Here is a 23,783-nt window from a genome sequence, read left to right on the forward strand (position 1 = left end):
CTTACTACACAAATATGATTCACTCGTTATGATTTATGCATGTATGAGTGCCATGACTTTTCTATTTTCGGATTGTACATCTTTCTCAACTCTTTATCAGCCACATAGGTTTGCATGTATGATTCTAATGCAAATAACTTTCATAAAATATTTACTAATTATTTCTCTTTTTTTTTTTGGTTAAATATTTTCATTAACCGGTCTAGACTACATAAAACAATACTCGCAGTCACCATACAAGGTACAATCCTCTCTTACACACATATTTCTCTATTTTTTTCTTTGTTGTCTACACAATACAACTGACATTTTTTTCTTTGTTGTCCACACAATACAGCTGATATCTCTCTTTGTTGTCCACACAGTACAGTCGCATGTAAGGATTTTAAGTATGTTTTCTGCTTTCCTGTATCATATGAGTCATTATAAAACCAAAAACATTTGTTTTCCATTTTCTGAAAACATGCATAACTTAGAAAATGTTTTTCCTTTTACTTTATTTTTCTAAAATCATGCATATGCTATGATTCCTCATGTATGCATGTATAACCATAATATGAAATATGCCTGTTCATTGTTTTCCCTTATTCTTTTCACTCCTTATCAAACATCATATTATTTTCTTATGCATTTATATATATCTCATGCATCAAATTAATTTCAAAATATACAATATAGGCTTAATATAAGGGTTATTTCATATATCATACACATAATTAAGCGAAAATTAACCTTATGGATAAAATTACATGCTTACACTTAATGCAAATTCTTTCATCAATTCATCATTTCTCATATATTCAACACACAAAATCCACAAAACTAACCCTAGGAATATGAAATGTCTAAAATACCTTTATGGCCAAAAATTACATCATGAATCCTAATGGATTTCTTTATCCTTTTAAGCATAAATCACCTTAATTTTAATACCTTACACACTTATACAAGTAAAAGTTATTTAAATAACCTAACTCAAATTACTTCAAGTATGTAAAGTATGAAATTTTTACCTTTTCTTTGCTAATTAGGTGATTTAAGCCTATCCTCCTTCTTTTCTTCTTCCTAGCAACCTTAATCAACCAAAAACATAATCATCCATCAAAACTCTAAACTTGACATCTCTTAAAAATTAAACTTTTTACCTTAGAACTTATCAGAATTGATAGATCGCCACCTTGGATAATTAATTCTCCCTCTCAAAAGCCTAGTTTATTGGTGTGGCCCTTTAGGTTTACCATAGTGTAGTCGTGAGTCCTTTTTTGGATGATCCGAAAGTGCTTAAAAAAACTCAGCGACTATGGTAAACATTTAGCAGTGTATCATAGCCCCTAAACCACAATAAAGAAATACTCCATCTAACATAATATTAACAATTGTACATTCTGTATAAGTAATATCCCTTTATCGTTTAATCTAGATTGATTTTAGACTTATGGATCATCAAAGGCCTATATGAATCATGTATTGAAATATTTGGAACATGTCATTACGAACATCCTTTGAATGACTTATATTATAATTTAACCAGAGATTTTGATTTCCAATATTTATCGATGTTCGCTTCAGAACTTAGATCTAAATTGAATAAGTGGATATTCAAAGACCAATACTTTTTGAGCTAACAGATGCTATCTTAACCATCATTTGTCTTCATATACAAATAACACATGACCAATATGACTTCTCATATAAAATGCAGTTAACCTTGTATTCATACGCCACATGAATCACGCACATTCGTATCAAATCCGACCATGATTTCTCAAGTTAAAAGACTACTTTTTACACTAGTACAATCATACGACAAATCATTGATTATGATTTAATGACCTTATAACTTATCGTTTATTGGTCACATTGAAAAATAGTTCTCTAATAATTAATCCATACTAATATCCTAATGACTTGACCATCATCGTCACCTGCACTAATGTCATCTCATGACATTTAATATACCCACTATGTAATGATTCAGTTTATATATTAAATAAGTCATCTGAATAGTTCATATACATGTTTTATATTAATACAAATAAAGAAAGCGACTTATGTATATGAACAAAAAAAGAATTACTTCTTTTGTTTAAATCTCAAGATTGAGGTTGTTGCCTCTTTATATAGTGTTTGTTATATGTGTGTCTTATAAGGAATACTATTTTTCTTTGTTTATTGTACTTAATAGAATTGAGGCTTTTTTTGTTTTTTCTTTTTTCGCTTGCTCTTTATATAGTGTTACTGTTAATTTGTTTCATGCTAGTTTTTTAGCTTTTGAGATCTTTTTCTTAATGGAATTGAGACTTATTCTTTATATATTCCCTAATTAGGGTTGATTTATTGCTGTTGAGTTTGCTATATGTTGGAGAAGATAGTGGTTTGTGTTTACAAGTTGGTGGTGAATTTTGTTTCTTTTGAAGATTGTTTTGTGCTAAAGAAGACAGTTGTTTGTGTTAACAATTATGTGTTGGAGAATATAGTAGTCTGTGTTAACAATGTGATATTGAATTTTTTTAGATATTTCTCTATGTTGGAAAATAGATTAGGATGTGTTATGGGAGGAATAAATTTCTCAGATGTCTTATTATTATAATTTATTACTTGAAAAGTAAATTTTATGCTAGGAAGATAGTAGTTTTATTATGGCAATGGGAAGATTATGTTAAAAAAGATAGTTTGTATTATGGGGGAATAAGTTTCTCTATTGACTTGTTGACTTGTTGATTATTATTATTATTGTTTTTTTGAGAAATTAACTTTGTAATGGAAGCATAATAATTAGAATATGGGAGGAATTAATTTTTTTGTTGATTTGTTGGTATGTCTTGTTGAGAAAGTTATTAGACTTGATGATTATGGTTTTCTTGTATTGTGTTTGAGTTATTACAGATTAATTTACTTCCAAATTATTGAAAAGAAGGCAGAAGCATATAAGCTCTAAACAAGCTCATTTGAGCTTGCCAAGCTCGGCTCGTAAGTGAGCCAAGTTCGGGTATTGATTTATTTGGCTCATTGAGCCCAAGCTCGGTTTTTTTTCAATAGTGACCAAGCCAAGTTCAAGCTTGAGCTTGATTCGGCTAAAATTCAGCCTTAATCCCATATCGGTTAAGAATGTGAAAATTTGACTAGTTAAATGGATTATGAGCTCCTTAAGTTGTAAAAACACATTTTGGATTGCAAAGCTTAAAAGCAAAATCATGATGGACTGTGTGTTCAAAGTATATAATATCTTGACAATGGGTTGCCTTATTGGACTAAAGATGTTACAATTCTACTTCCTTACACTGTTGAAACACAACTTCTTTTGTAAAAGAATTTAACTAGCATGATTAATTGCTAACTGATCCATCCTACACTACTGTAACATCAAAAGTTGTTCATGTCTAACAATAGCGAATCTACATTGCATTCCATATCACTAAAACTAACCATGTAAATTTTTATACACCATATCAATTAGTGCCTTAACAATACTTTGCATACTAAATATCATAAACCAAGATACTTCAGAACTTCTCATATCGTAATGGCTCTAACTCTAAAATCCCTACTCTCACTGATCTTTAGTAAGGAACTAGATTTATGTCTTAAACTCATTAAACATAATACCTCTTTCCTTAATGTCTACATAATCATATCCTAGGCTTTGATACCACAATTGTAACATCGTACAACTAACGCAAACGTACAATAAAATTTAGAAGCTTCTTAACCAAAAAAGGCCTTGAATATACTTTTTTTTTTGGCAACCTCAAAACATTATGACAAATTCTGTTTTTATTAGAGGTAAAGACAAAATAGTTATTTTATCATTAAACCCTAAATCCTATAAAATTTATATCATTTTCTCTCTTTAGTTTAAAAAACTTACAATTCCCTTCTAGGTTAAACTTTGAAAAATCACATTTCCCCCCTGGGGTTTCTCTTTTTTCTTTCTCCATCTCCGGTCAATAGAATCCACCCATGTCTCTCTATCTCTTGCTACCGATCCTTGCTTCTCCTGGATCTGTCGTAAAAGGCAACAAAGACAAGGTCTTCATCCAAAGAGATCTATAATTTTTTCGTCGAAGAGACAGAGAGGCACAACTACATTCTAGTGTCTGAAGATGGAGAAAAAGAGAAGATAAATCCTAAAGAGAAAATGTGATTTTTCAAAGTTTTATCTAAAGAAAAATTGTTATTTTTTTAAACTAAAAGAAAAAATAATATAAATTTGATATGGTTTGAGATTTAATAATAAAATAATAATTTTATTTTTATTTTTAATAAAAATTAGTTTATAATTAGATGTTTAGATTTTTTAAACCTTCCATGTGTTTTTGTACGAAAACTTGGGTGGAAATAGCCCTTCGGCCTAGAAGAAAATAAAATAAAAACCAGTGGCTTTTGGTTTTGTTTTTGTAGGCGTTAGAAAACAAAATCTTAAAGGAAGAAAGAAACACGGTGCTTGTCTCGCAGACCAAATACAATTTCACTCTCTCTGCCTCCTCTTTCTTCTCTTCATAATTTCTATTGTTACATCTCTTGTTTCTATCTTATTATATTTCTATAATATTAATTAATATCCTATCTGGGTCAAAATAATGCTAGAACTTTTATACATGTAACAATTGATTTTGATGGTTAATGGATCTGTGGAGAGCTGAAATCTTGTGATTGAGGGAATTTATGTGAATGAATGAGATATGGGATTAGAATCGGTTGGTGGGTTTATGAAATCAATATCATCGGCTAGTAGAAGGAAATTTTATTTTCGAAGTTTCAATCAGTGATTGATCAATCTTTTTGGTGTTTTTTTTTTTTATTTTAATGGAGGAAGTGGAGATGTCCAATTTGTGGATTGGAGCTTGATTTTGGGTATTGGTGGTGGGTCAATGGATGAGGGCAGCCCTAGTAATGAAGGTCAAGCCACGTGGAGGCCGAGGGAGCTGGCGTTTCGCCCATATTTGCTGCGCAATGAAAATCAAGGTTTAAGAGTTGTTGTTGGAAAGCCTGTAAGTCTTTTTAGTTTTGTATTTGTTGATTGATCATATCTTGTTCAAATGTTTATGGGTCTGTGTTTGCATGTTGAAATTTGAAGAATTGTTTAATGCTTCTTAGCGTAGCAATGATGAATGAGGCAGGATTAAGCTTTTGTAGAACTGCTTAGTTGATGGAATTGTGTAGTTTCATTCGCAAAGACTTGCTTTTTTAGTTTATGTTGCAGTAAGCATTCTGGATGAAATTAATTTTCATGTGAATCCCTTTACGGGTTAGCAATTTAGTATAAATTTAATATTGCAACCCCTTCACAAAATTATGCATTTTCTTAAACTTATGGAAGGGTATGGAAGTAGTGTAGGCTGTTTGTCAGGGAGGGCAGACGGTTCACCTTTCCCTTGTGTTACATAATACCTATGGTAGAAACCCTAGCTGTCACGTTGTGATGCATTCAGTTTGAAGAATGCTCTGTTTCACTAATAATTTTACTTTTAATTTAGTTTCATTTCTTTTCTCAAATTGATGAAGTTCAAAATTAGTATATATCATAATAAAAAATTTTTTAGTGAACTTTCCAGTTTCCTATCAATTTCATCAGTTGAAACTTCAGTTTCCTATCAGTAAATTATTTTCAGTGTTCATAAGTGGTGTAGTTTAGCAGTTCCTATAAATAAAAAATGGTAAACCAGTGTAAAGAGAAAAATTCCTGTACTGAATATTGTTATCTAAGATGACTTTCATATAGCAGCAACTACACATTTCTAGAGTTTGTGATAGCTTATTGGTCCCTGTCTAATATCTTTTATGAATAAATCATTTTGCACAGCTATGCTTATCGCCATCTTCAGGTAACATGTTTCTCTTAATGGAAATTTACCTCTCAGTCTCTAACCAACTGTCCTCCCTTCCTAGACATGCACACTAGTCTGACTACAAAAAAGAAAAACAAATGAAAAAGAAAAAAGCAGTTTCTTTAAACCTTATCCTATGACATTTGTGTTTGATCCTTGCTCCATCATTTGTCTCTCAATGAATCATTAACTAAATCCACATAATTCTTGTATTATAGAACTATTCAAGTGTTTAGCTTGATTGTTAGTGGGAATCCAAATCTTTAAGATTGAAAAATTTATGAACATACAAAAAGAACATGCCAATCTATATCTTACAATCTTATCATAATTTTTCAACCCGTTGAACTAAGTCAGTTATGGCATAGACCAATTTATTTCTCTTAGAAGTTTGTTGTTCCAGTAGTGGGAATAATTTTTGCAAGGCAGTTTCTTTCATGGTGAGCTCTTTTAATCTTCTGATTAAACTGTGCAATATTAAGATGTTTCACAAATGCTAAGCCATGAAGAGTTCTTTCAATGTTGTTGTCAAAAGTTTATTGATTAATTTATCTATTGAGGTGGAAAAACCATTTATCAAAACGCATGACATTGGGTGCATTTTAGTGTAACAAAGTGTATTTTATTTGTTAACTTTCTCAACAGGTAATTTTAGTGGACAGAAATTGCTGGAATGTTGATATCATGTATACTTCATTAGCCCTTATTTTAACTTATAAATAATTCTAGTTCTTACAAAATTTTGTAAGGTGAGAATAATATTTTTCCCTTTTTAATGTTATAACATGCAAGAATTTTTTGATGTTAATGTATTAGATAATTGTTGATGCTTCAACTTGGATAATTTTGGTGATTATCAATATCCATTATTCCTTACGAGCAGTTTTCTCTCTTCATTTCATTTTGTTATATGTGTTAGTTTGAGCTGATTAAATTGGGTATGATAAGTCCCTTCTCCTTTCTCATTTTGGTTATCATGAGTGATTCTGTGAGCTTTCTATAGCATGAAGCATCAATTTTTTTTTTAAAAAAAAAAGAAGAGGTGGGCGATTTTACCTCGACTCCTATCCTCAGAGTTTGTTTGGATTCCCCAACTTAAATTAGATTGGGTTGTCACTAGATCAGCAAATCCTATATCCATCCAAGCAACAGATTATTATAGCAATACTCTGATCCAGTAAATTTCTAACAGATACAACTTAAAATAGATCGGTTATGTATCTCTGCCCATTTGGAGATTTGGGCTTAAGTTTTCGCATTATAAACATTTATTGATCCATCATCCATACTTTTAAAATTATGTTTGATATTTGGACTGAAACGAAATAATTGGATAACCTCATTGCTGCGATCTGTATGGATTCAAGTCATGATGAATGACAATAAAACGGAAGTATATGCATATCCTCCTTTCTTTCCTTCTCTTTTTTAAATGTAGATGCATCTCATATCCAGTTTGTTAACATTTATCATGCATTTGTTGTCTTTTAGCAGAATTTCAATTAATCAGCTATTTATGTATTTCAAATTATTTAATATACTTTTGATAATGGTTAGAGGACTCTCGAGAGTTAAAATTGTGTTGGGGAAACATTTATGCTGACATGCCACTTTTATTTGCAGTTGGTGTCCAGACTTACCAAGGATATAGTTGAAACATACCAAATATGCAATCCACAGTTTAAGTACTCTGAAGAACTAAATCCAAAGCGGTATTTGACCAGTCCATCTGTTGGAGTCCTCAATGATGGCTGTGATAATGTTAACTCAGATCTTATTTTGTCTGTGAACTGTGTCTTGGTCAATTTAGAGACTCAGAGAAGGTTAGTGATTATTATTCTTTTTTTTTTAATGGTGACCTAGTGCTTCTGAAATTGATCTTCTTGCTTGTACCACTTAGCATGTGCTTGGAGTGAGTCTGTTTGTGGTAATGCTAAATTAGTATATAAAGCATCAAATTAATTTTGTTGTGATCATGGTATAACAACTGTCATAGTGGCATCTGTTTTAGGTGAAACTGAGTTTTAACATAAAATTTTTTTGTTGCATATCAAATTGTCCAAAAGTGTATGTTGTGCCCATTCATGCAATTGTTAGCTTTCTTGAGATGTCACCGGCATCTACTTATTTTCTTGTAAATATATATTTAATGTTCACAAATTGGCACATTTCATGCTCTGCGATGATTTTAACTCTGAGCAACTGAAGATGTTCTCTCTTTCTGTCTCTCACTTTTTCTATGTTTTTATTCATTTATTTGTTTATCACTTAAAGTTTGGACTGTGGTTGCTGATTTTCTTCTCAGACATCTGAATCTTCTTTAGGTAAGGAAAATATTTTTATTGATTTATCATGTCCACCTGTGACTTGAATGTCCAGTATTTCATAGGTTGTTGGAATGTTCTTTTTGATCTATGGAGAGGGCAGCTAGTAAAGAGGAACTGATTAAAAGATGGTTTCTGCTTTTAGTGTTTATGGAAATTACCAAGTTTGGAACCACTGTTACACTTCAAGTTGATTTGTCGCCATTGATTTTCCAAAAATAGTGCTAGTGGTAGAATTTAGCTTTGTATCTTTGGTTGCCATATTTGAATTCCTGATGGTGGATGGATCAAAGAAACAAAGGTAAGATAGTGACCACAAATAAAATTAGAGAGAAAAGAGGGAAAAGTAGATATCAGAGATAGAGCTGCAGAGAAAGAGGAGAAATTAGAGAATTGGCTGAAACAAGAGCGAAAAAAGATAGATATCAAAGATTTAATTACAGAGAAAGTGGAGATATTAGAGAAGAGATGTAAGAGAAAAAAGATGAGGATCATGATAGAAAAAAAGTGCAGAAATTTAGAGGAAGGGGGAGAGTAGATATGATAGATTCAACCAATAATCAATGTTATTAATTCATTTTCACTTTATTCAAAATAAAGTACACCCAGGCTTGTGTATCATGGTTTGAAAGAGCTGTAAAAATAAGTGTTTTTGGATTAAACTAATAATACTAAAGATAATGTTATTTTTGACATCTAATCAACTCTATTGGTATAACATAATAAAATAAATTCAAAAAGCTAAAAAGTTACCCTAATTAAAATATCCTAAAATATTAAAAGATTCTTTGTTCTGCATCAATTTCCCTACCAGGCCTTTCATGTCTTCATAAGGCGTCTGTTGGTAGAATCTTATAGCTGCGGAGGCCTTTAGGTGGGGTGACTGTGGATAGTTGCTGGATGGTAGAAATAACAAAACTGCATTGATAGTAATGATCCGGTTAGAAATAATTTTCATGATAATAATCTGAACTTAATCTATGGATAATATGATTTTATTAAGAATTGAAGGTGAGTACTGGTTTGTATCAAACTTTGATCATGCTCTCAAAATTTTACCCACCTGTATGCAGCCCAGTGGGCTTGTCTCTTTAGACCTAGTCTATTTACTGTTGAGCCAGGCAGTTTAATCATCTTGCATTGGGCTGTTCATAGCTTCTGAAAGATCTTTTTCAGAGTTTCTGACAATGTAATGTATATAGTATTTGTTTTGGAATATCAACATGTTTCATTGCGTTTGTATAATTATGTTTTTTTTTTTCTCATATATGTGCTTGCTATTTGCTGCATCCTTTGTATGCAAATGATGAACCACCGTACATTGGAGTATATTATTAATATTGTTATGTGTAGCTCAATATGCTATTCCACCATGTATTTGTTAATGTAGGATTTCTAAGTCATATGCTTAATCACTTCTTATCAGAAAAGAAAACAATCAAACTTGTGGTTTTCATATAAAAACCCCAAACATCTATTATCTTTTTGATCTATGCAGATATGTTGTCAAAGATGTTCTCGGCCATGGAACTTTTGGGCAGGTTGCTAAATGCTGGGATGCAGAAACAAATGGTTTCCTTGCTCTGAAGATAATTAAAAATCAACCTGCATACTATCAGCAGGCATTGGTTGAAGTATCTATATTGACAACGGTACCTAATTCTGCTTTAGCTTTATCTTCCTTCCTGGCAGCGACTATTAGTAGTGAAATCTTTGTCTGCTCTGCTGTTTGGTTTTTGCAGTTAAACAAGAAGTACGACCCAGATGATAAACATCACATTGTTCGTATTTATGATTACTTTGTACATCAACGTCATTTGTGCATTTGCTTTGAACTGCTGGACACAAATCTGTAAGTTACCAACCTATTTATCACTTGTGCTTTTGTGATGTAAAATAAGATCAGCTGTTGTGACTTCTCATCCTTACATGTATATGCATATTTTTTAGCCTTTTGTGCACCTTGGTTTTGACATTTTGTAGTAATTCAGGTATGAGCTTATCAAGATTAATCATTTTAGGGGGCTATCTTTGAGCATTGTCCAATTGTTCTCTAAACAGGTATATCATTTTAGCTTAGGATTCAATATGGTCCTTTATTGCAATTTCTTCTGGTCTGCTCTTATGATGTTGCACTATGTCTTATCTGTATCCTAAATAGATTTTATGTGGACTGGCTCTGTTAAAAGATGCTGGGATCATTCACTGTGATCTGAAGCCAGAAAATATTCTTCTGTGCACAAGGTAAAATGCTCTATGGAATGTTTTGTTTGTAGACTGCTAGATTTTTTCTTGTTGAACTTAATTTTTTGCTTGAAAAATAGTGTAAAGCCAGCAGAAATTAAAATAATTGACTTTGGATCAGCATGCATGGAAGATCGCACTGTATACTCCTACATTCAGGTTTTTGATTCATGTTTATTGCTAGGCTTCTGTTTTCATTTTATCATGCTCATAACTGTTCAATTTACTGAATTTCTTTTTGCCTCTGCAGAGTCGTTATTATAGGTCTCCAGAAGTTCTTCTTGGGTATCAGTATCCTATTAAACAAGATTTTGGCATTGTTCTCATTATCTCGTGCCACTTTAATCCATTGTCGGTTCTGCTTTTTTTACATATTATGCAGTTTCTGTTCTACATGAATAAGTCAACCTTTCTGGGTTTTAAATGAACCATTAAAACTTGTTTGAGTTTGAATTGAAAAATTTGGAGCCAACAACATATTTCATAAGCTTGGGCTGAGGTTTTAGTGTGACTTTTTCATATTGAGAGTTAATTTTCCGTATCATTTTATATATGAGGGCAGATACTAAATATCTTGGCATAATCTTTTGAAGTAGTCCCAGCAGTAAAGGGCCTAGCTTTTTACACCCCAATCCTCTGTGTTTCAGTTCATATACACATGTAAGTAATATGGTGGTGTAATCATCTCATTGATTTCCTAACAAGGAGTTTGGAAGTTGTTTCTAGTTGCCCTTTGAAACAAAAATGAAGATTTGAAAAATTCTTGATTGGTTTCATTCATTAGTGAATGAGTGAATTTATACATATTTTACAACAAGAAGCTAGGAAAACAGCCAATATCTTACAGCCTTCATCAACCTCTTGTTTACTGATCAAAACAATAGGATAAAAAATATGAAAAGTCTCAGGCTCTTTGGCTACAGCTTAGCCTTACAAATAAAATTTTTAAAATTCATGATAATTCAATCTCAACTGTTGATTGAATGATCTGACTGAACCTAGGTGGAAGAATTCAGTTGGATGATTCTCTTGAAAAAGTTAAAAAGCCTCTTGCTAATAATGCTTCAGCTTAGCCTGAAGCCATTATTCCTTGTCGTGGAAGGTTTGGATTGTATGTTGCTGTTTGCATCTATCAGTTAAGTTGGTTGGAACCTTCAGTTTTGGTGTTTAATGGTATTTGATGTAATGGAGATAAAAGTCATGGTTATAAGTTGTGCAAGATTCTTTGTGTTCTGTCATTAACTCTTTTATAGATATACTACAGCCATAGATATGTGGTCCTTTGGGTGCATAGTTGCTGAATTGTTTCTAGGGCTGCCGTTATTCCCAGGAGCTTCAGAATTTGATCTTTTGAGGAGAATGATTGAAATACTTGGGTATGAATCTTTCCTTTATTCTTTTGTGTTTGCAAATAAGTGTAGATCATAATCCATGCTTTTAATCTTCACGTTTTGTGCGTGATTATGTTTTCAAGTCAAATGATTAAAATACTTGGGTATGCTCATTCTTCTGTTCTTTTGTGTCTGCAAATAAGATTATATCATATTTCATCTTCTTAGTCATTATATTCTTGTGATTGATTGCATTGTCTTTGATTGGCTTTGTAATTTCTTCTGGGCATAGGTAAAAAAAGCAAGTTTGTAATACCTTCTGAATTCAGTCATATTAATATAGATGTAATGGTATTTCCTATCTTTCGTTGTAAAATTAGAAAATCAAATCGTGGAAACTAGTTTAAAAATGCTTTTATTTTGTTTGTTTATGTTCTTGCAGAAGCTTAAGAATCCATTTGAAAATGATAGGAATTTCAAATATAAATAATAGTGGAAATAATAATTATTGGCAAAAAACATAAAGCAAAACAATATAATATTTACAGCATGCTTGGAGAGCCTCTTGATCATTTAGGTCTTGCAAATACTTGCGCAACATGTCACATATATATATATATTTAGGCAAACACTCTTCTGGTGTCTGCCTTACAAGACTAGACTTTGATCTGAAGTTTCTGAAGGAGATACTATTTATTAGAAAAAGACCTTTCAATATTAAGTTGTAGTCACGACATATATTCCAAAAGCTCTGAAGTGATTTAGCAGATGCCCTTTTTGCCTGAAATTGAGGTAAATAAACTTTGCTTAGCATGCATTTTTGGAATTTTGGGGAAATGCTTTGATTTCTTCCTTACAAAGATCTAATTTTTTTTGGTGACTTCATTTGGTGGAGCCCCACTGCCCGTCAAATCCTTGCACAATTTATTCAATCTGTGTAACCCTAAATTGCACTCCCCATAGCCAACATTGAAATTTAGTAATTTGATAGATCTATATGAAAGGTTTAAACCTTAGGAACATGTGCTACCATACATCCAACAGAAAATTGAGGGAAAATGAGTTATTTTAAGTTCTGTAAACAACACTACTTTTAGACAAAGGGGATTAGAGTTTCTTCACATATTTTAATTATTAATTTTTTAAGGAAAAGTTTATAATTTCTTATTATAATGGAAGGAATACTAGTGAATTGAGAAGATTACTTGAAGCAAGTTGCATCATGCCTATGTATACCAAAGTTGGATTTACATGGACCATCAATGACTGGTTATCACATTGACTTTAGAATGTACAGATAAAATTTCCAGCTTTGGTCTAGGTTAATTTAAAAGGGTACTCTTAGCGTAAGGTTAGAACTGTGCATAGTGTGTGCAACAGGCCATCTATTTTTTTCCTTCTTTTTTAAGCAGAAACATGTTAATATCTTTGATAGTAACTATTCCTCTCATGAATATCATCTTTTGTAACCAGGCCTGGAATTTTTACTCAATAAACAACTTAATTTTTTATCTGAGGGTTTGTTTTTCGACTCCTTTATTTATTTAAATCAAGGAAAATATAGAAGAAACTTATCTGTTGTATTTTAGTTTGGCTAATACTTCTATGTATGCCTTATTTGACATATATTTTATTTTCAGGGTATTATAGCCATTGTAAAGCTTTTATTTTTTACGTTAATGAAATACCAGTTTGTTTAATCTTTGCAAATACTTTCAATTCTCATTCATGTATGGTTGACATTTTGTAGGGAACAGCCCCCTGATTATGTACTTAAGGAGGCAAAAAATACAAGTAAGTTCTTCAAGTGCATTGGGAGTGTCCACAGTATGGAGAATGGTGAATGTTTCATGAGTGGAAGAAGTGCTTACCAAGCACTAACAGAAAGAGAATATGAAGCTGTAAGTATTCAAATTATAATTTTTGCGCTCAGAGGATGATAAGTATTATAACAGAGGTTGAATAGGTCTTGTTACATCTCTAGTAACAAGACCTATTCAAATTGTTGCTTTCAGACTTTTGTTTACCAATTGTATGGATCTACAATCTATTCTTCTGTGATGTAAATACTATTCCTGATTGTCAAATTTCGATGGTTTGTCAGAGAGAGTTGAAAAAACCACTGATTGGGAAAGAGTACTTCAATCATAGGAACCTTGCAGAAATTGTTACAAACTATCCTTACAGAAAGAACTTGTCTATGGAAGATATGGTGAAAGGTTAGCTTCAGCATTTTTAAGTATTTGAATGTGTCACCAACAATTTTTGAGATGCCTTTGATTTTTATAATATAATGAATAATTGACAGAAAATCAAGGACGATTAGCTTTGCTTGATTTTCTTAAGGGACTTGTGGAGTTTGATCCTGCTAAACGATGGTCACCTTTTCAGGTTATTGTATTTTCCGGTTTTCTTCATCTATTTTTTTTGCTGAATAAGCTATTGTATATATAACTATGTCAATAGTTAGAGCTGAAATTCATTTGCCTGCAGGCTTCGAGACATCCTTTTGTGACAGGGGAACCTTTCACGTGCCCTTATGAACCACCTCCAGAGACACCTCGCATGGTAAGTAGATTTGTATATATTTTGAATTTTCTAGCCCATTTGTCTTGTACTTTTTTAGCTCAAGTATTGCTTTAAAATTGTGAATCTCTTGCAACTGTTGTACTCACTGGTTGCCGCCGGACAAGCAGGAACGGTTTTCAGATTCTCAACATTAGATTCACACCCTGGCTGGGCTCATCATTTTCAATGTTACTGTATAACTATCAGAATTTTCCATTTTTTAGCTATATTTTCTATTTTAGTTTGACGTGTGGTTTTATGTTTTGAATTTTCAAGCGTAGATATTAGTTTTCAAACAATTACAAAAATGTCAATTAATATTGTTATTGGATTTAGATTTTTTGTCTGAATCACGATGTTCTTTGTGAAGACTTTGAATGTATAAATAAGGTGAACTACACTTGACTGCATAACTGATTAGTGAATTTCAACTTATTCTTTAGGGACAGATCTTATATTGATTTACAGTTTCAAGCTGATCAATACATCAACTAATTTATACAGTTTCCCATACTTACCTTTCTCCAGCTGGCTTTGCCAACTATCAAAATAACCATGCTGATGGTGGAAAACCTAGAAGAAAAAAAATAGGATATCTTTCTGCCAGGGATTTTGCTTGTCTATGTTAAAATAAAGAACGTGTCTATATTTTCTGAACTAGAAAATGTCCAGTGTAATTTATTCTGTGAAATGTTTGGCAATTTTCAGTACCTAGTTTCTGTTGACATACTTTCAACTTAAATTCTTTTTCAGCATGTTGGTCAAAATATTAAGGTGGATCATCACCCAGGTGCAGGCCATTGGTTTGCTGCTGGTCTTTCTCCGAATGTAAGCATATTGTCCTTTTGAATAATGTAGGAGGTTATGCAAATGATTAATTATCATTTCTGCAACTATTGATAAGGTAATTAAAATATATTTTGTAATCCAGAAAAGAAGATAAATAAGCACATTATGTTTTCTCTTCATACAGATTTCTGGTAGGAACAGGTTTTCCCTTCATAGTACCCCCCATATTCAGGTGTTGCCATATGCACATGGTAATAGTTATGGTAGTGTGGGAAGCTATGGAAGTAGTTATGGGAGTTTTGGGGACAGTGGCAATATGTTTGCCTATTTTTCTCCTGTTGGTCCATCTGGGATGAATATGGCCACACAAGGAGGCATGTCAATGCTTGGAAGTAGCCCTGATGCAAGAAAGAGGGTCATTCAATATTCTCATGGAAATGGGCTTGGTGTGAGTCCTTCAGCAGGAATTATGATACCACTCCCCCTTGGTACTAGTCCCTCACAATTCACACCTCCAAACTCATATGGTCAGGTTTCAACTGGTTCTCCTGGACATTACGGTCCAACTTCCCCAGCAAGAAGCAGTGTTCATGGATCTCCTTTAGGAAAAATGGCTGCAGTTACCCACTATAACAGAAGAAAAAGTTGGGGATATTCTGGAAATTCTCAAGAGAGTTCATCATCTCAATATTGGCAAGGACAATCAATTGATGGCACCTACTCTGGTCAATTGGACGTTAACTCTCAAATATTTGGTGGTTCGTCATCACATTTGCAATCACATCCAGGTTTTTCCAACTCAAAGCAGCAACGAGGAGGCTCTAGTAGTGCAGTGAAGAGCACAACCAACTCCATAGCACATGGCTCTAGTAGTGTAGAAACAACTCACGGTAAACCTGAGGCTAGCCTATCAATGCCAGATCCTGGAGATTGGGATCCCAATTATAGGTGAGTAGACTATAGCTTTCATATTGCAGTATCATAGTTTTTTAAAATGAATTTTGGGATATACTAATATTCTAAAGGTGTACATACATCCGTTATTTAAGACAACATTTATTCTCAATTCATATAATCAACCTCATGTTTGCATCTAATTCTAAAAGATAAAGATTTATACTTTTTCTTCAAACAAAGTTGTTTTAATTTTATTCAAAACTTTTTGCATTTTGTACTAAATATGATGGCCTTGTGTAGTGTCTCCTAGGGGCAAAGACCATTGTTGTGGCCCTTGGTGTCTAACCTTTTAGGGCTAACTTGTTGACCATTCCCTATGTCATTGGTTCCTATTACAAACTACCATCTTTTGTTTTCAATACATCATGACTTTCTAGATTCTTTCTTTCTTACTATATTTTAATTTCATTTATTATCACTTTTTATTGTGGACTTTACTTTTTCTTTACTTATGTTGTAGACACAAATAATTGTAAGATTTCAATATGTTCCCTGGCTAATTACATGTCTTCTATAAGATTGTGCTAAGGATATTTTGTTAACAACCAAGATCATTGTCAAGATATTGTTAATTTATCTGCATCATCTTGATTCGAATTAAGGATTTTATTTTTGGAAACAAACTATTGAGTACTAATTGAGCTAGTAGCCCAATTGATATTCATGGTTCGCTTCCAAGGATGAAGTTCTAGGTTCAAATCAAGAGGGACACACATAAATAGATACTATTTTGACAATGGGTCAGACTGTTACAAATGATATTAGAGTAAAGCCTGACAAGAAGTGTGTGGATGGTCAACAATAGCCCGAATGGGTGCTAGCGAGGATATTGTAGCAAAAAAGGGGTGAATTGTGACATCCCATATTGCTTGGGAATGTTAAAAGAAGATTGGTTAAAAAGTTTGTAGACTTTTAAGTTGTTAAGATACATTTTGGGTTATAAAACCTAAAAGTAAAACCATGATAGATCGTATTTCCAAAGCGGATAATTTCTTGACAATGGATCTGATTATTATACTAGGTTGTCATAAAAGAATGTTATTGGTTTTTATGATTCCTTTTCGATGGATGAAGTTCTAGGTTCAAATCAAAATAAACACACAAATAAATAATATCTTGACAATGGATTGGATAATTATGTATGGTATTAGAGCAAGGCCTAACCAAAAGTGTGTGGATGGCCAATAGTAACTCGCAAGGGATGCTGGACATGGACACTGCATCAAATAGAGGTGAATTGTGACACCTAACATTGCTTGGGAGTGTTAAAACGAGATTGATTAAATAGTTTGTAAGCTCCTAATCGATCAAGACAAATATTTGGTTACAAAGTCCAAAAATAAAACGTTGATAAACTGTGTTTAAAACTGATAATATCTTGATAGTGGATTAGGTTGTTAGCTTAAGACCTTATAGACTATTTCATCAATCTTCTATTTACATTCCCAAGAGATGTGTTGTGTCACAATTTACCTCAATTTGATGTAGTATCCTTGCTAGTATCCTTGCTAGCATCCTTTTAGGTTCCTGTTGAGCATCCACCCATTTTGATCAATAGATATGAGATATCACAATTCATCTCCTTTCCTTGCTAACATCCATTTAGGGTATTGTTGACCATCACTCACTTCTAATTTGACCTTCCTTTGATACCATTTTTAACAACTTGACCTACTGTCATAATATTGTCTATTTTTTGTGTATTTTGACAACTTAAGAACTCATTCTATTTAATCACTTTTTTCTTAACATTCTCAAATGTTGTGAAATATCACAAGTAATCTCTGATCCACTATTAAGATATTATCTATTTTAGACACATGATTCATCATAGTTTTGTTTTTAGACTTTCTTTCTCAAAATGTGTTTTAATAGTTTAGAAGGTCACAAGTTATGTGGGATGTCACAATTCGCCCCACATTTGTTTAGGCATCCAAGCTAGTATCCGTTTGGGTTACAATTTACCATCTACATACTTATCATTAAGTGGCTCATCATCAACATATTGTCTAATTTAGATACTTAGTCTTTTACAATTTTATTTTAGAGTTTTGCAACCCAAAATACGTCTTAACAACTTAGGAGCAAATCTTCTCATAATATTTTCAAGCATTGTGGAATGTCACAGTTCACTCTTCTTTTGGCGTAGTATCCTCGCTAGCATCCCTTTGAGCTTCTTTTTACCATCCACACACTTCCAATTGAGACTTGCTTTGATGCCGTCCATAGCAACCCAACCCATTTTCAAGATATTGTCTATTTATGCATGTTCCTCTTGATTCAAATTTAGGACTTCGTCATTAGAAACAAATCATGATTACCAATTGAGCTAGTAGCCTAATTGGTACTCCTGATTCCTTTCCAAGGATGAAGTCCTATGTTTGAATCAAGAGAGAAGTGGATAAATAAATAATATCTTCACAATGAGCTCGGTTCATACATATCTAATATAAATGCTATTTCTCATCATATGAGTACAACAATAATTTAAAAATTCCCATAACTACGCATTTCTAATATTATCGTGTTTTAATTTTAAGTACTATAATATAAAGAAACTGGAAAGAAATACGAGCTGGTCTATGCTTAGAGCCTTTGACCTTTCATATGTTACTTGATCATCTTAGTTTGTTATTATGAAATTTCTATCATATTTTTGTATAACTCTTTGAAAAGTTTTGTCCTTATCATGATCGAGAATGTTTACCATGCTTCTAACCTAGAAAATAAGAGCCATTTATATAGATTATTGTCATCTGAACAGTGCTCAATAACATTAAATGTGGCTTTTTATTTCTTCCTGTTTCAGTGATGAACTTCTTCTGCAAGAGGATGGTCCAGATGAGACCTCCTTAACTGCTGAGTTAAGCAAAGCTATGCATCTAGGTTCAGCTGATTCATCAGTTGGAATTGGAAGATTTAACCGCACCTCAAGCACTAGCTCAAATCTACCTGTCCAAAGGTTGAATGGTGAATTCTTTGAAGTAGAATTACTTATTCTTTATGGTAGAATTATTTAGTCTCTTTCTGTCAAGAATAAAGTGTCTATGTGAATGTCTTTGCATTTAGTTCCCTTCAGCAAATTATGTTTCTGTTTCATCTAACAGAACATATTCAACATGATAAGTTGGGGATGAATGGGCACTAAAATGTTCAGTAGTATGAGGGAGTTAGTCAAAGGGTGCATGCTTTGCTCCCATTATTATCATCGGCTTTTTGATTTCTGATTTTTCTTTCTCCGCATTTAACTTGGAGGTTTTTTCTCTTTTATGTAACTCTCTTGGCTGTTCATTTTGTAATGGTTCCATTTCATGCACTTCAGACACAATGGGCCCATGCAAGCATTTTCACATGGAGACATGGGCAGTCCACCGTCAGCGCATGACCCACACTCTGGATATTCCCGTTTCATGTCAAAGCCTTCTCATTTGATGACTCATAGCTCACAGAATTCGCCAAGCCGTCTAGGACAACCACCTATTCAACGGTACAATTATATGAGGCCCAATGCTTCTCAAGGAAGTGAATGGAATATCAAGGTGCCGCCTCCCGCCTCTAGCTTTACCTCGGGTGGCCAACATTCTCCTGGAACTGGCTCATTAAACAATGTCATGCCATGGGGTATCTCCTGAGACTTGGCAATGTCAAGTCACTCCAACCTTAAGCTTTAACTATGTCTATTTTGCACACTGACATTTTATATAGTTAGATTTGTGTGAATTTAAAAACATAGCTTGTGTGATGAATAGGGGATGGAATGTGCTGATGTCGTTCTACTTGATTGTGTAAATTTATTGTAGGACGTAGGGCCAATCACCCTGTCACGAACATTCCACAAGCCTCTCGTGGAAGAAAAGACTATGGAAGGATCGTGTGATGTTGGAATCTGCTTGATATCACTAGGGATTATGTATTGAATTGGCAAGAAAATTGTACTTTGTTGTAATTCACATATCTAGTGGGCTAAGCAAATCTTCATCCAAACAATGCTCATTCTTTGTGCTTGCATAAATGTAATTTATAGTTATTGTTTTTCTTGTCTTCTGGTAATTTACATGCAGTTGAGTTTCTCTTGTTGCTTTATTGGCTTTAAAAGCATGTTGTTCCCAAATTAAAATTTATTTAGTTGTTCTAATTTTGGGATTAATTTTTTTTTTTTTTCTATTCTGTTTGAGGAACTCTAACCTATTGATTGAGGTTTATATTGCAGTCACCGAAAGGCATAGGAATCCAAAAAGACACAGTTACAATCTCAAAGTGATGGCAGGAGTTTCTGATGATTCAAATTATAGTTTTTCAATTGCTTTTGATGTAGTAGAATTTGTTTGAGTTTTTTATTTTGCATTGTAAAGTAAAGCAGGTTATTTATCATTCAGTACTTAAGAAAATTTAAGCAGATCATTTGTTCAGTTTGAATGAGAAAGATTAGAACATAAGAATGATAATTTATAGAAGTAATGGGTTTATTATAAAGTAATGGACTTGCTCTGGACGGGCAATTTTTACCAGGTAATTTTGATCATTTATTGCTGAAAAAATTGTGTTCTATTTATATATTATTGTCGTCTTCATTGTTTAGTTCTCTACATGCATGAGTCATAATAGTAGCTTTAATTCTGTTGTCTTAGCCAGGCAATTTGGATACCTGAATATAGAGTTGGAGGATAAGTTGGTTTTAGATTTTTGTAAAATTACAAAGTATTTATTTGATACATTAGTCCAATCTTAATGCATGTCTCTCTTTTAAATTTTATGATACTAGAAAGCATCCACCTGATAGGTAGGGATGATATTTAATTACACCTTATTTGTTTGATGCGTACGCTACCCAATTTGGGAAGGGGTTCCTTGAAATAAGAGGGGATGAAGACAAAAGAAATCTCTACCAGTGGGGAGGTGGTAGGGATATCTATTATATTTTTATATAGTTACCAGAATACCTCTACTTCATTGCCATTCTTTGAGTTGATATAAATCCCTTTACATGTCTCTCCCATCTTTGACTTGAAAAATCTCGTTCCTTATTTAATAAAAAGTCCAAAATGACCGAAAATCAATCTCAACACTTGAGAAATCGAAACAGCCCACGAGAAGATCAGAACGTGAGCCAAAAGACCATTATTAAACCTGCCGAAAACCAGTGGTAGTCTTTGATCTTCACATTTGCCACTCTTTAGGACTAGACCATAGTAAATCTTCCTAAGAATGTATCAAAGGTTTTAATGTTGATGTTAATGGTTTTGAGTTTGAGAAATTTTAGGTTCTGCAATTGATGCTGGAGGAACTACAAATCTTTGCAGATGTTGCATCTTTGATGTACTTTGTTTTTGTTTACACAATGTTTCATTGATTGTGGGATGGTTGGTTTCATATATTAATGGCAGGGACAGGGTAGAGGAGATTCCTTCTCGTCTCCAGAAGTGAGGAGAGAGAAATGTTTAATCATTTTGGGATTAGGAGGAGTATACTTGTCCTTGTTTCGTTCTGTTAGGGTTAGATCCAAATCAAACTTATTCAAATTTTAACTCGAATTTTATTCGAACGAGTTCGAAACGAGCTATTCTTAAACAAGTTTGAGCGAGTTTGAGCGAGTTTGAGCTTGAGAGCTTGCTTATCAAGCTTGTGAGTTAAAAATTTTGATATAAAATGATATCGTTTTGATCGATATATATTAAAACAATATTGTTTTAATAACAAGATTAAAAGCTCAAACTCAAAATGAGTCAAATCAAGTTTGAGCTTAGTTGCAACAAGCTCAATGAACCCCGAGCTTGAGCTTGAGTTATATTATATGTAAATCAAATTGAATTTAAATTTAATTCAGTTCGAATCTAACTTTATATCTCATCTTGTCTTACCCGATGTCACCCCTAATGATGAATTTATCTTTTTTTCTTTGGTATATAATTAATCATGGAGTTTCACAAATATGGTAAAGATTTAAATCCAAAATTTATCTCTAAAAATTTTAATATTTCATCAATTTTATTAATTTTCTTTTTTAATTATACAACACATATATTAAGCCTCCATCTTTCACACTATCAATCATGTTGACCCATATATTGCCCGTATACGCTGTTAACAATGTCGGCTCATATATTATACCTCTTTTGTCTTCTCTCACCATATTCATACCATCACCTATGCCTTTACTAAATAACAAAGGCTCTTTCTTATCCATAAAGCTTTAATTCCTCCATTGAGAACAAAACTGACGAACTAACAACTTTAATGAATGATTTTTGTTAAATCTTGGTATAGAAATTCACACCATCAATTATTTTAGTTTTTCTTAACTAACAAAAATTGAATCAAACTAGAGCAAACCATGAATCGAACTAAATCAAAATATTTTATTATCAAAAAACACTGAAACATTGCCCACAAAGATGATCAGACATTGGCTCACAAAGTTAAAGTCTTTCATATTACATTTTGTTCTTGTCCTTGCTGGTAGTTAGATCTGACAATTCATATCATCAGATCATATTCGTATCATATCAGTTTGTGCTTTGTGTCAAATATCTTCAACTTTAACCTTACTTAATTTAAAATAGTGTCAAAAATTTTTAACTCTAACCTAACCCTTTAATATTCAAATTGAACTAATTTAACCCAAATTGACATGAGATACTCTATTATTTTCTCCCTCTAAAGTGTTTTTATTGTTTTAATTTTTTCACCAAATTATCTCAATCTACTATTAATAAAACATGCAATAAAACATTTTATTAAATCACGTTAATAATTTGACTAATTAAATCAAATTCTTACAACTTAATAATAAAATAAAATATTTCAATAAAAAAAAATAATATAAGTGATTATAGTTATAAAAAATATAATATGTAATTATAATATAAGTAAGAGCTTTAAAGTACATTTATAATCTTACTAACCAAATTAAATTTTTACTATTTAATAATAAAATAAAATATTTATATAAAAATAAATTATAATATGAGTAATTATAATTATATAAAGATAAAACTATACGCAATCTATAAAGATTTTAATTGTTGTTGATATTGTTATTCAAAATTTCTATAATTTATCTTTAACCAATTCTATTAAAGTAACATTTCTCTAAAATATTTAAGTCAATCTGTATCGTATCAGATTACTTTTGTGTAAACCCTAACATTACTCAATCTAATTTTAAGTTATGTTAGATTGATCCGAAATAAATTTTATATAAAAAAACTCAACCCTAATATAATATTTTTTTGTGTCGTATTTATCAGGTTAATAAGTTGTGCTGAAAATTGTCAACTCTACTAGTGGTAACAATGACAATCACAACTATTAGTGTTTTATGACATTAGAATAATTGAACATGCAAAGGAATAAATATTTTAAAATTATTCAAACACAAGTAAAACCATTATTAAACCATAACCACTCTCATGATCACATTTATGAGACAAATTATACAATCATGTTATAGAACATAATTAACCACCATAAAGGTTTGAAGAAACATTTAATCTCATTGGCAGCTCCTCCATTTTTATCAACCTTTCAAAGACATGTACTTTCATTCCTAGTCTAGGAAGGCACTTAGGTGTCCGCATGAGTCATTGATGCATTAGAGATGATGAAGAGACCCTTAAGTTTGTTAGAACTTCTTTAGAGTGAAATATGTTAGTGGCATGTATGTAAAGTGACAAAAAACTCTAAAGGTTGAAGTTTGATTCGTTTATATAAAATATGATGAATAAGCATTTATAGGGCATGTG

The 23,783-nt window shown here is 32.3% G+C and overlaps 1 protein-coding gene across 4 annotated transcripts; it reads left to right on the plus strand.

Moving 5' to 3' along the window:
* Positions 1-4,370: 4,370 nt before the first annotated feature.
* Positions 4,371-20,551, plus strand: LOC123220958 (dual specificity protein kinase YAK1 homolog). 4 transcript variants are annotated; one of them, XR_006503186.1, is made up of 19 exons: positions 4,371-4,991; positions 7,452-7,651; positions 9,651-9,804; positions 9,895-10,004; positions 10,144-10,213; positions 10,314-10,396; positions 10,477-10,555; positions 10,647-10,687; positions 11,650-11,772; positions 13,478-13,628; positions 13,832-13,946; positions 14,036-14,118; positions 14,221-14,295; positions 15,049-15,123; positions 15,269-16,032; positions 18,851-19,011; positions 19,364-19,662; positions 19,842-20,054; positions 20,252-20,551. XR_006503186.1 is itself a non-coding variant. In XM_044643586.1 (18 exons), the coding sequence occupies exons 1-18, from the start codon at positions 4,872-4,874 to the stop codon at positions 19,916-19,918; spliced, it is 2,772 nt and encodes a 923-aa protein (XP_044499521.1). In that variant the 5' UTR covers positions 4,376-4,871; the 3' UTR covers positions 19,919-20,188. The 4 variants fall into 4 exon arrangements, 1 of the variants encoding a protein (XP_044499521.1); XR_006503184.1 differs by having other exon boundaries at positions 4,376-4,991; positions 18,851-19,003; XR_006503185.1 differs by lacking the exon at positions 20,252-20,551 and having other exon boundaries at positions 19,842-20,188.
* The last annotated feature ends 3,232 nt before the right edge of the window (positions 20,552-23,783 follow it).

This window comes from Mangifera indica, chromosome 7 (assembly GCF_011075055.1).
Source record: "Mangifera indica cultivar Alphonso chromosome 7, CATAS_Mindica_2.1, whole genome shotgun sequence".
Classification (NCBI taxonomy): domain Eukaryota; kingdom Viridiplantae; phylum Streptophyta; class Magnoliopsida; order Sapindales; family Anacardiaceae; genus Mangifera; species Mangifera indica.

What these genes read in the sequence shown, in the direction of transcription:
- LOC123220958 (XM_044643586.1), top strand. Translation starts at nt 4,872, where the DNA reads ATGGATGAGGGCAGCCCTAGTAATGAAGGTCAAGCCACGTGGAGGCCG. An exon ending in AATTTAGAGACTCAGAGAAG is followed by an intron (nt 7,652 to 9,650) that starts GTTAGTGATTAT and finishes TGATCTATGCAG; the next exon opens with ATATGTTGTCAAAGATGTTC. An exon ending in CTGTATACTCCTACATTCAG is followed by an intron (nt 10,556 to 10,646) that starts GTTTTTGATTCA and finishes TTGCCTCTGCAG; the next exon opens with AGTCGTTATTATAGGTCTCC.